This window comes from Sinocyclocheilus grahami, unplaced genomic scaffold (assembly GCF_001515645.1).
Source record: "Sinocyclocheilus grahami isolate Dianchi unplaced genomic scaffold, SAMN03320097.WGS_v1.1 scaffold3.1, whole genome shotgun sequence".
Lineage (NCBI taxonomy): Eukaryota > Metazoa > Chordata > Actinopteri > Cypriniformes > Cyprinidae > Sinocyclocheilus > Sinocyclocheilus grahami.
In genome coordinates, this window is record NW_015505182.1 from 6,299,429 (window position 1) to 6,315,640 (window position 16,212).

The 16,212-nt window shown below is 36.5% G+C and overlaps 1 protein-coding gene across 1 annotated transcript in view; it reads left to right on the top strand.

The window, feature by feature from the left end:
• The window catches only part of LOC107581677 (thrombospondin type-1 domain-containing protein 7B-like), a 45,983-nt gene extending 30,632 nt beyond the window's left edge, over positions 1 to 15,351 (top strand). The window contains exons 10-26 of the mRNA XM_016267299.1: positions 792 to 983; positions 1,076 to 1,384; positions 2,452 to 2,630; positions 4,074 to 4,079; positions 4,277 to 4,431; positions 4,907 to 5,060; positions 5,755 to 5,893; positions 5,995 to 6,110; positions 6,197 to 6,311; positions 7,546 to 7,691; positions 9,024 to 9,198; positions 9,380 to 9,553; positions 10,515 to 10,610; positions 10,775 to 10,857; positions 11,979 to 12,171; positions 14,280 to 14,367; positions 14,706 to 15,351. Coding sequence (XP_016122785.1) covers positions 792 to 983; positions 1,076 to 1,384; positions 2,452 to 2,630; positions 4,074 to 4,079; positions 4,277 to 4,431; positions 4,907 to 5,060; positions 5,755 to 5,893; positions 5,995 to 6,110; positions 6,197 to 6,311; positions 7,546 to 7,691; positions 9,024 to 9,198; positions 9,380 to 9,553; positions 10,515 to 10,610; positions 10,775 to 10,857; positions 11,979 to 12,171; positions 14,280 to 14,367; positions 14,706 to 14,784 — 2,399 coding nt within the window. The 3' untranslated portion in view covers positions 14,785 to 15,351. The remainder of the gene's footprint in view (positions 1 to 791; positions 984 to 1,075; positions 1,385 to 2,451; positions 2,631 to 4,073; positions 4,080 to 4,276; positions 4,432 to 4,906; positions 5,061 to 5,754; positions 5,894 to 5,994; positions 6,111 to 6,196; positions 6,312 to 7,545; positions 7,692 to 9,023; positions 9,199 to 9,379; positions 9,554 to 10,514; positions 10,611 to 10,774; positions 10,858 to 11,978; positions 12,172 to 14,279; positions 14,368 to 14,705) is intronic.
• The last annotated feature ends 861 nt before the right edge of the window (positions 15,352 to 16,212 follow it).

A 16,212-nucleotide genomic window follows, 5' to 3' on the forward strand; every position in this document is an offset into this window, starting at 1 on the left:
CGCAACACAACGGAAACAAGCCGCAACACAACGGAAACAAGCCGCAACACAACGGAAACAAGCCGCAACACAACGGAAACAAGCCGCAACACAACGGAAACAAGCCGCAACACAACGGAAACAAGCCGCAACACAACGGAAACAAGCCGCAACACAATGGAAACAAGCTCAACACAACGGAAACAAGCCGCAACACAATGGAAACAAGCTCAACACAACGGAAACAAGCCGCAACACAATGGAAACAAGCTCAACACAACGGAAACAAGCCGCAACACAATGGAAACAAGCTCAACACAACGGAAACAAGCCGCAACACAATGAAACAAGCCGCAACACAACGGAAACAAGCCGCAACATAATGGAAACAAGCTCAACACAACGGAAACAAGTTGCAACACAACGGAAACAAGCCGCAACACAATGGAAACAAGCTCAACACAACGGAAACAAGTCGCAACACAACGGAAACAAGTCGCAACACAACGGAAACAAGCCGCAACACAACAGAAACAAGTCGCAACACAATGGAAAAAAATCGCAACACAACGGAAAGAAGCCGCATCACAATGGAAACAAGCTGCAACACAACAAAATTTGTCGTATGCATTGTGTTGTGGTGATTTTATTGTGTTGTGGAGATTTCATTGGGTTGTGCACTGCTTGGCCACTATATTTAAGGGATAGTTCACTCAAAAATGACAATCTGTCAAAAGTGTCCAAAAATGGTATTTTACTTAGAGCACTATAGCTATTATTTAACATATTTTTCCTCTCTGTCATGTTTTCAGAGGTAACGTGTGTTGGTGCGGATGATTCTCCAGCAGATATGACAGACTGTGTGAGGTGGGTTGGACTGATGCCCGTCCCGGTGAGGGAATGCCGTATGCCATGCAGAGATGAATGTAGCTTCACGTCCTGGAGCAGATTCAGCCTGTGTCAAGGTTGTGGAAGTTGGCGCACTCGTTCCCGATCTCTGATAGGTAACATGTTCAACCATAAACTATTCTAATTATCAAAATGTTTTCCGAAAGCACACGCACCATCCAAGGTCCTCTTTCATTCAAACTCTCAGGTCGTAGTAAGAAGCACTGGAGATGCCAACAGGAGGAGTCGTTTCCTCTGATGGAGAAAGAAGCCTGTCCTTGTTCTGAATATCACACCCAGCCTCAGGGTCCCTGGTCTCCTTGTTTGCTCTCACCAGCAAAGAACATTGCTGGCCATCCTTTCATCCAAGGAGTTTCCCACCAAAGCCAAAAAGCAGTCCAGGGCTGGCGAGCTCAGAGGAAGAACAGCGAGTGTGGGCACGGAAAGCGTTTCAGAGCTCTTGCCTGTCTAGATCACATGGGACGATTGGTGGAGCCAGCTCTCTGCAGCAGCCCTGGTGATGCTTTCTTTCAAAAATCTATAATAAAATTATTTTTAATGAAGAATATATATATATATATATATATATATATATATATATATATATATATATATGTGTGTGTGTGTGTGTGTGTGTGTGTGTGTGTGTGTGTGGGGGGGGGGGGTGGGTGGATAGTGTGTAAATTATTTAGGCTAAATTACCTTTAAATTATTATATTTTTTAATCAATCTATACTCCATGCCCCATGATGACAAAGCAAAAAACTGATTAGTTATTACTTGGCAAAGGATCTGAAGACTTACACTGCTGTCAAAAGATTTTTAATAAGTATTAATAACAATATTATAAATGTAACTATAAGTGTCCTTATAATGCGGGTATAGGTGTTGTTGTGTCTTTATAAATATATTTATAGAGTAGTAATACTTACCTATAAATAATTATAAAGGGGGCTATAAATCATTATAAGCATGGGCTTCATAGAAAGTGTTACCGAAGTTTCTTATGGTCATCAAAGCTGTGTCTATTTGATAAAAATACTGAAAAAAAATTTAATTTTGTGAAATATTATTACAATTTAAAATGGCAGTTTTCTGTTTTAATATATTTTAAAATATAAGTCATTCCTGTGAAGCACAGCTGAATTTTCAGCATCATTACTCCAGTCTTCAATGCCACATGATCCTTCAAAAATCATTCCAATATACTGATTTATGATCAGTGTTGGAAACAGTTGTGCTGTTTCTATTTCTATTTCTTGAGACCTGTGATTTTTTTTTTCAGGATTCTTTGATAAATAAAAAGTTAAAAGAACAGTGTTTATTCAAAATAGACATTTTGTGTTACAATATACACTACTATTCAAAAGTCAGTAATATTTTAAAAAAAAAAAATTAATACTTTTATTCAGCAAGGGTGTGTTAAATGAATAAAAAGTGATATTAAAGACTTATATTGTTAGAAAATATTTCTATTTTGAATAAGTGCTGTTCTTTTTAACTTTTTGTAACTTTTTTGTGGTATTATCATTTATATTGTATATTCCATGTACTGTATCTCTAAGGAAGTGTATGCTGTTACAGGATTTGAAGAGGAATCATGTCATGTACCCTGTTCTACGGACTGTAAGCTGAGTGAGTGGTCGAATTGGTCCGCCTGCAGCGCCTCCTGTGGTGGGGGTGTAAAAGTTCGCTCTCAGTGGCTACGAGAGAAGCCTTTCAATGGAGGTCGACCCTGCCCAAAACTCAATTACAAAAATCAGGTGAGAATGATTCACTTCAACTTCTACTTCATTGATCTTGTAAGAAATGAAGAAACTAATTAGTCCAAATAAGACCTGAGTTGTTCTGAGAACTTAAAATATCCAGAGACCTTTAGCTATTATTGATAATAGAGCTGTTGAGTCTATTTAAATTAGCCTCGAGGAAAATCACCTGCTGTGAAATTATACATGCCCACACTTGTATGCTTAAATTATATGTGTTCATAAATTCATAAGTACTGTATCTTCATCTGTGTTTTGGAGTCACAGAGGACAAGGCAGTGTGTGTAAACCTACTGTATAATTAATTATTCATTTGGCCTGGCTTTGAGGGTCTTCCCCAGGCTTCCCAGTTCCCAGTTTCCACAATGTTTCTCAACCACATTCTGTTATAGTAAGACAAGACTGGAGAGGATCAAGACCTCCAGGGACTGAACCTCTTATCCCCCCTGCTTTTGGCTCTTTTTTCCTTTTATTTCACTCTCTTTATTTTATATTCCATCAGGGCAGGTCAAGAAACATTAAAGTTTCATCTGTCTGAAGTGGAGTCAGCAAGCATTTCCTTCAGCTCAGTTTCTCTCATATAAATGAAGCACTAAATAACTAAATCAACTCTATGGTTGGGGCAAACATGTTCTAATAGAAACTAATGGAAAATCTTTCCTTTCTTTTTCTGTCCCTTTCCGCTATTCTTTTCCCCCTTTCTTTCCCTTTTTCCTATTCCATCTTTGTTTACTTTCTTTTACATTACTTTTACTTTCCTCTTCCTCCTCCTCTGCTTTCACATTTCTTTCTGTTTTCTTTCTTTCTTTTAATTTCCTTTCCCTTCTTTTGCTATTGCTTTCCTTTTTCCACTTCCTTTCCGTTTCTTTACTTATTAAATTTCTTTCCCTTTCCTTTCCTTTTTTCTTTTTATTCCTTATTCATTTGCTTTGCTTTACTTTCCCTTCCCTTTTTCATTTACCCTTTCCTTCCCTTTTTCCTGTTCCATCTTTGTTTTCTTTTCTTTCCCTATTACTTTCATTTTCTCTCTCCCGTTCAATTCCTTTTCTTTCTATACATTCCATTTCCTTTCACTTTTGTTTCCTTTCCATTTCCATATTTGTTTAATTCCCGTTCTTTCCTTGTTCATTTGCTTCGTTTGCTGTATTTCCCCTTCCCACTCCTTTCATTTCCCCGTTTCTTTTCATTTCCTTTCCGATGTCCTTTTCCTTTCCCTTTTCTTTCTTCTTTTCTTTTCCCCATTAATTTTCCTCTTCCTTTTATATCATTTCCTTCCTGCATCCATTCCATTTCCCCTTTCCCCATTCTTTGAATTCCTTTTTATTTCCTTTTCCTTTCCTCGCTTTTCATTGATTTGCTTTACTTTTCCTTTCCACGTCTTTCCAAACCTTTTGTGGTTTTGCTGCTGATCATGTTCTGCTGATTTGAATATATACAAAGGCTCAGGTGAGTACACTAGAGAATTATGTTTTCATGTGTGAATGTGTTTATAATATTTTGTCTTTAAGTGTATATGTCTGCTTGTATAACCATTTGCATGCTGTATTTTTTCTGTATATTCTTGTGTACACAGAGACACACAAAACACACACTTGAGTGCATGCCGCCATAAATAAAAACATAGCTATCTTGTCTGTGAGCAGGTGTCTGAGGTACTGCCCTGTTACTCTGACTGCAGTCAGTATGTGTGGGAAGTGGAGTCCTGGTCCATGTGTGTGCTAAACCCACCAAACAATCTCACGAACGCTGAACCGCCCCAGCCTGTGTGCGGAGAGGGCTTCCGGACCGGCAAAATCCGGTGAGCTCATCACAGAGAGCCTTTAAATAAGCAAATAATCTCAGAAGTCATCAAAAAAAGTTTAAAAGAGTGTCTTTTAAAATGTCCCCATTCTGCCAGAGAACAGCAGCACAATATATTGTGTTTTACCTCCATGGTACAATGATAAAACAGATCCTGTGTGTGTCACACAGCAAAATTGTCTCATAAGTCAGCGTTCAAAACCGAGGAGAGGTCACAACAGTGCCAAACAGATTCATGGGGTCATAACTCTGCTTCTTAAAGAGAAGTAAGGTCGTAATTCTGCCCTTCAGACTAAAGTGAGTTCACGGAAACCATGGGTAATGTTATAACTAAACAACAACGTTTTCTGGTTGAATTTGCGCTCTCACCCTGATTTTCTTTGCTTAGGAGGTGCCTAGACGTCTGAATTTTAGGCTCGTAATGGTTCAGTTTAAACGATAAAAGATAACATTTGTTTGTCTCCGACCTGAAGCTGCTTGAAAAGGGGAGGAGAAAACCAGGATGAGGTTGTGGATGACTCACTGTGTGACCAGGAGGAAAAGCCAATCACAGTCGAGACCTGTCTACTGCCGTGCCCCGCCCACTGTGTGACATCAGAGTGGAGCCAGTGGACCAAATGTACCGTGGTCAGTTTGACTGATGGATGAATGGATAATAAAATGTCCAAATGCCTTAGTAAATATACGATATTGCAGTGGATTTACCAAAATGATTCAGTAGTGCTAAAATACAGGATGGGTAAAAAAAAATCTAAGTTTTTAGAATCGGGAGAATAGAAAAAGACCTCATCTTCCTCTTAGATGATAGACTGTTGAGAGTCCCTACAAGAAAGGACTTCATTAATGATTAAATCATCTTAATTCATAAAAAATTCTAAAAATGCCAAAATCTGCATTGCTTATATTAAGGGAATGTTTCTTTGCAGCACAAATAACACACTTAACAGAAGTGCTTTACCAAAATAAGTTATGAATTTCTGCTTTGAAATTTTCCAGAATGACTTGTCCCTTAGACTTGTGTTGTAAATGCATTACTGTAAACACAGTGAATGCGAAGTCCCCATTAGGATATATACAGTGTATGTATAAATTAAAATAAATAAAAAAAAGTTTTTTGCTTTACCATTATGGTGTATGGAGTGTAGATTGATATACTGTATACTGTAAAGAAAAAAAAAGTAATTTAAAGCAGTTTAACGTAAGGCAGCAACATAACAAAATGTGAAAAAAATGAAGGGCTATGAATACTTTCACAAGGCACTGTATTTAAGATTGTGTATTGGTGTATTTGCATGTGTGATTCATGCCTGCGTTCCTCCAGGATTGTAATGAGGGTGATTTGAGGTGGAGGAGTAGAAGTGTCTTGAGGTGGCCAGAAGGAGATCATACCTGCCCTGATCTAAACCAGACTCAAGCCTGTATCAATATGACCTGTCTCAAATACGCCTACGTTTACTCAGGTACTGTTACAAGCATTTACACTTGCACAATTGAAAGACTGTAAAATGTAGTCTGTCCATGTTATGGAGTGAAGTGAATTATGTGTGTATATGTTGTGAAGACTGGAGCAGCTGTCAGCTCAGTGAAAATGCAGTATGCGGCCGTGGGATTAAGACCAGACTCCTGAACTGTGTCCGCAGCGACGGGAAGATGGTGGAACTGAGCACGTGCAAAGAGGTGACTGTTCTTTTCTCCCTGGGATTCTTTCTCAACAAAAGCTCTAATGGGAATCCATTTTATTGTTTTCTTCTCTTTTTTTTTAGTTGGGTCCTTCGCGTGGAAAGCTCTCTGCCCCCTGTGAGGTGGGCTGCCCCGTTAATTGCCTGATTACAGAGTGGTCCACCTGGTCAGAATGTTCACACACCTGTGGAAGCCAAAGTATGATCTCCAATTGATATCATAATAATGAGAAGAATAAGAATAAACTATTATTTTTGTTATTTTTAACATTTTGCAGTTCTATAACATTTTTAAAATAACTTTTTGTTATATTTTATGAAGAAAACATAAGTGGTGCTTTCCTTCTTAAAACTGGACAATAACAAAATAATAATAAGATGATGATGATAAATATTTTAGAATTATATAATCTTTTCCTTTTTGATCAAAAACATAAGTGGGCCTTTCCTTCTTAACACTGGCAAGCAAACAAAACAAATAAATAAGTAAGTAAATATGTTTATTTAAAATGAATAAATAAATATTTAATATTATCTTATAATTTATATTTGTTCGTATTTTGATGAAAATGTGGTACTTTCCTTTTCAATACTGTCAAATAAAATGAATAAATAATAATAATAAACTATTATTATTATTATTATAAACATTATGATAACAATAACTTTTTATTATTATTAACATTTTACAATCATATAACATTATATAACATAAAAACTAGTTATATTTTTTTCATAAAACATAAGTGGGGCTTTTCTTCTTAAAATTGGACAATTTAATAATAATAATAATAATAATAATATGATGATGATGATAAATAAATTGATCAAAACCATAAGTGATCCTTTCCTTCTCAACACTGACAAACAAACAAGCAAACAATCATAAATAAATAAATAAAGATATTTCAAATTAATAAATAAGTAATATTATTTCATAATCCTTTTTTTTCGTATTTTGATGAAAACTTGGTGCTTTCCTTTTTAATACCGGCAAATAAAATGAATAATAATAATAATAATAATAATTACAAATTTAGTTATTTAATATTAATAAATAAATGTTTAATATTATTTTATAATATTCATATTATTATTTTTGAATTATAATAACTTTATTTTTTTATGAAAACATAAGGGGTGCTTACCAATTCAACACGGGCCTGTAAAAATGAATCTAGTATTTTTGCAAAGATAGCACACAGCTGTTTACACCCTTGAGAGTTCAGTCATGCTTCCTTGAACTTGACTGTTGTTAGGGGCTTAATTAAAAGCTTTTATCAGTCTCATTTATCTCAATTCAAGGCTCTGTCGGTCCCACGAGTAAACTCTTCCCAGAGTGCTTATTAGATTTCAGCATGCAAACAGTTCTCACACTGGACTTTAGCTTCTGATCCCATGCGTTTTTGTCTTGTTGTATGTACATTTTCCAGGCCAAATGACACGATCCAGGGCTGTTTTGCAGCCTGCCGGTGAAGGGGGTCGTCCCTGTCCATCTCAGCTCTCCCAGACTCGCCCCTGTCCCATCAGGCCGTGCTACAGCTGGATACTGGGGGACTGGAGAGCATGCAGGGTGGAGGTAGTATTGATGCAGTACACCTGATTGAGTTCAACTCAAACAACAGCCGCTGCTGCTGAGACGTTGTCCTTTACATGCACAAATGAACAGACTGAAGAAATTCACATAGCTGAAGGCTACTGCTTTCCATTAAACCATCAAAGTGAATGCATCATTTCAGGGTTTCCCCTGAGCTCATAAAATCATCCACGCTGTGCCGTTATGAACAGCCCTGATAGAGTTCTATTTCTTAATCTCAGATCTTTATTTAGGTGTGGCATCACATTAAAGTCAGTAATGGCAAAACCCTATTCACAAATGTTTTTGTCCCCTACTGATTCATTTCACAACTAAAAGCATACAGTATGGGGGGAATTAAGAAACTAAAACATTTAGATAAATAAAAACATGCATTAAATTGATCAAAAGTGACAGAAAAGATTTATATTTCAAAGAAATGTACTTTTGAACTTTCTATTCTATTTCTGACAAAAATGTATTATGGTTTTCACAAAAATATTAAACAGCACAAGCATTTTCAGCATTGATAATAATAAGAAATGTTTCTTGAACAGCAAATCAGCATGATTTCTGAAAGATCGTGTTACACTGAAGACTGGAGAAATTGCTGCTGACAATTCAGCTTTGCATCATAGGAATTAATTACATTTTAAAATAGATTCAAATAGAAAATCAAATAATTTCAAATTGTAGTAATATTTTGTACCATATGAGCAAATAAATGCAGCTTTAGTGAGCATAAGTCTTCTTTCAAAGACATTTAAAAAAAACGTACCAATCTCAAACTATTCAATGGTAGTGTATGTCAGCAAAAAAATACAAAAGTAAAAATTGACCTAAAAAGTATATCATTATAAATGAAAACAAAGATTCACTTTTAGTTAAAAAAAAAAATTTAATAAGTACAAGTGAAGTAAAAAATATTTTTTGAGGTGTAAAATATGCAACTGTAAAGTATATAATTACAAAATAAAAAATTAGTCAGGGGAGCAACACACTTCTTTAGCCAATCAGAACAGCAAGCGATCAGAAACACTCTCTAGCTGTGAATCATTTAGCGGAGGCCTCCTCACAGTGTTGAGAGCCAATTTTATATTGGTTAAATCTGGAGCGGTTTCTTTCTACCCACCAGATTTACACTTTCTAAATAACAGAATCTAGAAAAATGTCCTGATATATTTCAGCAGCGCACAGAAAATGAATAATACATCTCAACAGCCCAAAATAGCATTGCAATCTTGATCTTTCGATCTTTTAATCATGAAGGTGACAGACAGCTGAAATTCTCTTCCGCTCTGTCTGTAATCGCTCTCTCTCTCTCTCTGTTTGCAGGGGGCCGACTGTGGCGAGGGAGAAAGTCGGAGGGAAATATCCTGTGTAGTGCACTGGGGTTCTCTTTCAGGTCCTCCTCAGTCCGTTCCAGTAGAGGATAAAATGTGTGTGGGAAATTCACAGAGCAGAGTCAGCGAGATGGAGTTACCGCAGCCCTGCACAATCCCTTGTCCAGGTCTGCATCTCACAAAACACAAAGCTAAATAATTACACAGTGACTACTTAATGGTGACATTTATCTAAATGAAGGGTTAATTAGGGATAAGGACAGGGTTACTCGCATTTAATTAATCACATATGTCTTGAGGAGCTTTAGGCAACTGCTCATTGGCTGTAATTTCTGTCTCGCATGTCAGGAGAATGTCACCTAACCAAATGGTCACCATGGAGTTTGTGTCAGCTGCTGTGTTTGGATGGGCGGAGTTTTGAGACATGGGGCCGACAGGCTCGATCTAGAGCCATAGTCACGCAGGTCCCGGAGAACCAGGACACCTGTCCCAGCCAGATGTATGAGACACGACCATGCCGAGGTTTGTGGGAAGCCGTACAGGAGAAACACACCAAGCCGTCTGATTGAGTTTGAGTTTGACGCTGAAAATTGGTGTAATGGCTGCTAAAAATTCAGCTTTGCCATCACAGGAATAAATTACTGTTAAATAATATATAAATTATTTAGAATAAATGATTTAAAGGTATAATAAATTATTTTAAAATGTCAAATAAATAACAGTTGTTTTAAACAGTAATAATATTTCACAGTATTACATTTTTACTATAATTTTAAACAAATAAATGCAGCCTTGGTGATAATGGACTTCATTAAAAGAGACTTCATTAAATAGAGACTTCAGTAAAAAATCTTACAGACCCTAAACTTTTGAACAGTATTTTTTTTTTTTTTTTGTAAAACGTATATAATTATAAATAAAAATTAAGATTTTTTTTTTGTGTGAAAAAGCAGTTAAGTACAAATAAACAGTAAAATGCATTGTCAAGGTGAAATAAAGTAAAATTTAAGGTTTAAAGTTGTTGTTGTTGTTTGTCATGAACATACTTATTCTCAACATTTTGATTGACAGATATTGCTAAAGTACCAGTCCTCCATGTTTAAAAGAACACTATATATATATATATATATATATATATATATATATATATATATATATATATTTTTATATTTTTTTTTTTAAAGAAGTTAAAGGAATAGTTCACCAAAATCTTTTTTTAAATCAGTTATAATTTACTTCTAATGTTATATATATATATATATATATATATATACATTTTTATTTATTTGTTTATTTGTTTGAACAAATAAACCCCTTTTCTCTCTTCGCCTTGGACAGTTCCAAGCTGTTGTTTTGCCAAGCTGTTATTTCTTCTCTAGCTGTTTTGAGAAAAAGCTCCAAGATGAAGAAGTGATAGACAGGGAGTGTTGTTCAGCCACTAAACCAGAAAAGCACGCTAGTGTGTTTCTGTCTGTTCTTCCAGGAGGAACGTGTCTTAGTTATGAATGGATGACTGGTGAATGGAGGCATAACCGTAGACTGGTGTGGTGCCAGCGCTCTGATGGTGTCAATGTCACAGGTGTGCACTATTGCATTAAGAATGCATTAATTCTCAAAATAGTATCATTAAAAATCAACTTCATATCTTATTGCATAGCTTTTTTTAGGCGTGGAAAGGACTTGCGAAAACATAATCTCAGATTTTAATTTTAGCCAAATGTAATCAGTGTTTCTCTACATTAGGAGGCTGCATTGCTCAGAACCAGCCCTCAGCCATACGACAGTGTCACCCTCCCTGCACCAAACCCTTCTCCTTCTGCACACAGGTGACACCCAGAACACTGTCAACACACAATCTCATTCATTATTGGGGGAATCTCACAAAGAATGTCCAGGTCCAATTTCATCCCAAAAATATAAAAGGACCTTTTTTTATTGCATTGTGACAAATTTAATTTTTTATGAAAATTAAGCGCATTTTCCTCTCCTTCCTCCCAGTAAATAGTTATTGTTAATTAAAACTAAAGTGATTAAAAATCATTGTCATAATTGAAATCAAGCTGAAATAAATGTTATATGAAATTTATAAATGTATGAAATTCATAAATGTTGCCTTTGCAACTGACTGAAATAAGTTGAAATAAGTACTAAAATTACTAGAACTAAAACTGAAATAAAATTAATTAAAACTATAGAAATATCTGCAAAAAACTAATAAAAATGACAAAAGCACATAACAAAATTACTAAAAATGGAATATGGAACATAAGAAAATATAGGCCAATTCAAATTATTAATAAATACTATAACAGTATAATATAAATAATACTAAAATAACACTTCCTTCCATACTCTAATGTGTATGGATATTTTGATTCTCATCTGGTTAGATCCATTGCTATAATGCATAAATGTAATACTAACCATTTAAAAAAAATATTACATGAATGAGAATATTTCTTCATTACAGTAACAACTGGGATGGTTGTGATATGTATAATAATAATAATGGTTGCTGTTGTTGTTACTGTTGTTATTTCTAAGTATGAAATAGGGAAAGTGAAATATGATAGTGACATGTTCTTGAGAGTCACACTTTTGATAATACAGCTGCTGTTAAACCATGGTTTTGGATAATGGTAACATCACAGTGCCTTAATTATAATAATGTAACATTTACCAACAGTGAATCCTATTTTAATATGAAAATTAGTAATGACAGATGCTGAGAGTTTATAAAGTGTGGTATCATTTGGCAGTCTATTATGGTGAGATGTAAATACCTTCATTATCGCATAACACAACTTAATCTCACCCTCTAACGCCATGCAATTAACAACTGTATGTCTCATATGTGGAACGTAGCAAATCTCAGTATCCAGCTGTCACCATGCTGCCCTATCACTCTGATGATGGCTCTCATAAACGCTCTCCATCTTTCGGTCAGAATGGAGTCTGTGGTTGTGAGAAGGGCTTCACGGAGGTCATGACCTCTCACGGGTTCCTTGACTACTGTACCAGAATCCCAGGGCTGGACCATAAGAAGGCAGATGTAAAGACCACCGCAGGCCGTCTTAGACCAGAGCACGCCCGGAACAAGAACCACATTAAGGACTGGGCACTGCAGCCTCTTGGACCAGGTACTACCAACACCCATATGCTTTCCTAAAGTGTGCTGCAATTTTTTTTTTTTAGGCCACCTTGAAATTAGCATCACCCATCACTCTTTCTGTTAGCTTTTGAATTGTTGTAGAAAATAAACTCTGTGACCAACAAAAGTCTATGATTATGCATTAGCATGCTGTAGCACACCCTGGTTCCCAATAGGATTTTGAAGTAAAAAACTAAACGAAAGATAAACAAACTACACCATGGTTGCATGATTTCAACCTCACCGCCATTAATCTTCCAGCAACTCTTTCAGTCTCTTTCAATAAACGCTTCAACAAGTCTTTATTTAAAGTTCACCTATTATGCCCCTTTTTACACTATGTAATACAAGTCTCAAGGTGTCCCCAGAATGTGTCTGTAAAGTTTCAGCTCAAAATACCCCACACATCATTTATTATATCATGTGAGTACTGAACTTAGTTATCTTTAATGTCTTATTGCGCTTAAACTGTCCAGTACATACAAGTTTATGTTAAAAACACACATGTCTGTGAAGGTAAACAGCTGGGAAAGAAATTACATGTTTATATCAGATCTGTGTGGCAGCAGCGTAATATACAGTAAATAAATCAATAAATCACTGCTTTCTTGTCTCCTCTGAGGCTGGGACTCTAAATAGTTTCTGTGCTCATCGGTGCAGCCAAAGACAGAACAGTTAGCAATAGCATGCTGTGCTCGAACTTTCGCCATTGCATCAGAACTGGTGCACTATTGTCGCTTGCAAAAACAAAATGATTGCGCCATGGGTGGAAACTTACAGATTAAGGGTTGGTAATATTATAATAAGATCCCCTTTCTACATCACAGGGGGAGCTAAATCTGACGCACTCGTTTTTTTTCACACACTTGCAGAGAAAGGCTTACCAAAAAAATTTACTGTGTTGTTCTTTTTCACGGTTTCTGGGTTGATAGATGCACCGGGGACCCATTGATAGCACTTAAACTCAGAAAAAGACAGATTTTCATGATATGTAACCTTTAAAAAACCTTTTCCCTTAAAGTTTGACTTGGAATAGTTTTCAAAAATGTGATTAGAAACACAATGAGGCTGTAAAAGCAGACTAGCGAGTCGATGAGTTAACGCAGTGGTTCCCAAACCTGGTCCTGGAGGCACACAACACTGCACATTTTGCATGTCTCCTTTCTCTGACACACCAATTTCAGGTCTTGGAGTCTCTACTAATGAGCTGATGACCTGAATCAGCTGTGTTTGATTAAGGAGTCATGCAAAACATGTAGTGTTGGGGTGCCTCCAGGACCAGGGTTGGAACCACCGAGCTTTTCCGCAGCTTTTCACCGCAGCTTTTTCTACGCAGTTTGGCCGTTCATCCACACGAAAACGCAGCACCAGGTCACTGAAACCGAACATTTTTAAAAACGCCTGACAGGCTGAAGATTTTCAAAAACTCCGGTTGCAGTGTTATCGTGTAGACGGCGAAACTGGAGTTTTTGGCTTGTGACATCGGAGCCTGCGCTGTTATCTCCGCCTACTGGAAACTTTTTCAGGCTTCTGATTGGCCAACATGGCTTTACGGTTGAGATTATATCGCCACCTGTTGGTTTGGCATGCTCTTGACAGTGCTTCATAGCATGCGTTTGCGTTTTTCATGTGGACAGAGATTTTTTTTAAAACGGAAGGAAAAACTATAAAATACTATATAAAAATACCCGTGTACGTGTGGACATGGGAGTTAACCAATTTAATGTCCCGACAACTTCTGTTGTTTTCCCAATTGTTATCAACCACCTTTTTCAAGATAAGTTAAAGCTTCTAAAAAATCACAATGAGGTATTACTGATGTATTTTATGTTGTGGAATAAGATGTGAAAATATCTTGAGCTTATTTCAAACGTTTAACCAAAAACACATTCAATAAAACCATTGACGTCAGGACGATGCTAAAATACTAACTCGTTTCTGAGTTTTAGCCTTCAAAAATATGTCATCTTTGCAGCACTCTATTATTCTGTTGTTTGATTGACAACTAGTGGTCAAGAGTCAGTTTTCTCAACCAGAATCAAGTCAGAATGATTTACAAAAGCTGTACTTTGTGAGCATTACTGTTTATTTTGACAGATGGTCGTGTCAAGTTGTGGGTATATGGGCTGATGGCGGCCGGGTTTGTCGTGATCCTCCTCCTCATCATTATGTCCTTCCTCCTGTGGTGAGACTGATTTTTACATGGCTGTACTAGTTTAATGTTCTTCATATAACTCTATCATTCTCTTTCTTCTCACATAATAAAACAATCAGGGTCCTAATCACCCTCCCGTCAGTTTATTTTGCCATAATGACTGCCTGACTGAACATTATCTCTAAAATAAACAACTGGCATATGTTTTAAGGCAAAAAAATAAATCTCCCTAATTAGTAAATCTCATATAGGAAACATGGCTACGTATGTTCTGCGCTCTAGTGGTGATAGTTTAAACTGCAGCAAATTATGACGCAAGGTTGTTGTGAGTTTACACATACAGTATGCTTGTATGTTTTGCGTTTCAGTAAAAACCCGAAGGACAGTCCCAGCAGCAGTCCACAGAAGGCACTGGCTCTGGCGTATGATGGGGATGTGGATATGTGAGCCCACCATGAGCATGCAATGCTGAAACACTCTCAAAACACACGTCTGGCATCCTTCAGACCACAACATAAATGTTTACAGCAGCATACGAGCTGAGCACGACAATGAGCCAGACCAGAGACAGTGCTGAATGGATGTTTAAAAAGCACACAAACTAAACTTGAGGCTGTCTGGAGAACTTGAGAGAGTTGAGGAACTGCACAGAGGAAAATGTCATACAGCCAAAACAGAATGTGGCATCATGTCCACAGTACCATAGCGTGTGTGTGTGTGTGTGTGTGTGTTCATTTATGAGGGTGCCCATTATGAGGAAATAGTTCTGTTTGTGTTAAAGGAATTGTTCGCTCATAAAGGGTTTTTACATTTAGTCATTTTTTTCATCCCCTTCTTTCATTCCAAATCTGTATGACTTTCTATCTTCTGTGAAACACAAAAAAGAGAATTTCTTTTTAATAGAGCCAGTTGTATAAACTACTTTTTTAGTCCTTTTTGAAATCCACTTTCAGTGTAAATGCATGAAAAAGAGCTACCAGAACATCCTTAAAAACATTTAATTAAAATTATTTGATGTTCCGCAGAAGGAAGTAAGTCATATAATTTTGAAATTAAATAAGACAATGATAACAAAAAAAAATTCTTATATATTTAATTTCTTATTTTTGGGTGAACTATGCCTTTAATGATCCCTAAAAAGGGATGGTTTCTGATGCACTACATTAGTGCCATCTTAAGTGCCATATTTATTCATTTATTTATGTTTTAAAACCTACATAGCCTTTCAGATAACCTCTCTATTAGGTGTTAAACAGTTCTTTTGAAATCACCCTGATCAGCTGCATTTAAACGCTTTGTTATCCTTGTGACATGTTCTTTTGTAATGTGTATGCTGTAAATATTTTCTATCTGTATCTTTGAGTGGTTTATAAATAAATCTGGATCTCAGAGAGGAATCTTATATTTAGATAAGCGTTGTTTCATGTGGTAGGACGTTTCGCATGCCGTGTTTCAGTCTCTGGTTGTGCTGTTTGTGATTTCTCTCCGTCTGTGGTTCTGGAATGGTGCTGCTGTCATTTCTGATCAGTATCAATACACTGAGCCAAATTCTGTGGGCCAAGCCCAGATTGTCATATTCCTCTCATGAATTGTAATTAGAGTGTGCATTAGTTTCAACAGATGAGATCAAATGAGTAAAACGCAGGTGCTACACAGCTGCATTCAGGCGCATGGGCCAGTAGATGGCAGTAGGATACAATTATAGAAACCCTAACTGTCAGGTTTTTGCTTGATTCTCATATGCTGATACAATGCTCCATAAGCATACAACAATAACAAGGAATATCAAGCACATCCTAAGAGATCATCTGAGTTTTAAGCATTAGTGGCCATGTAATTCACAATTAACTGGACCATATTTAATACAAATATTCA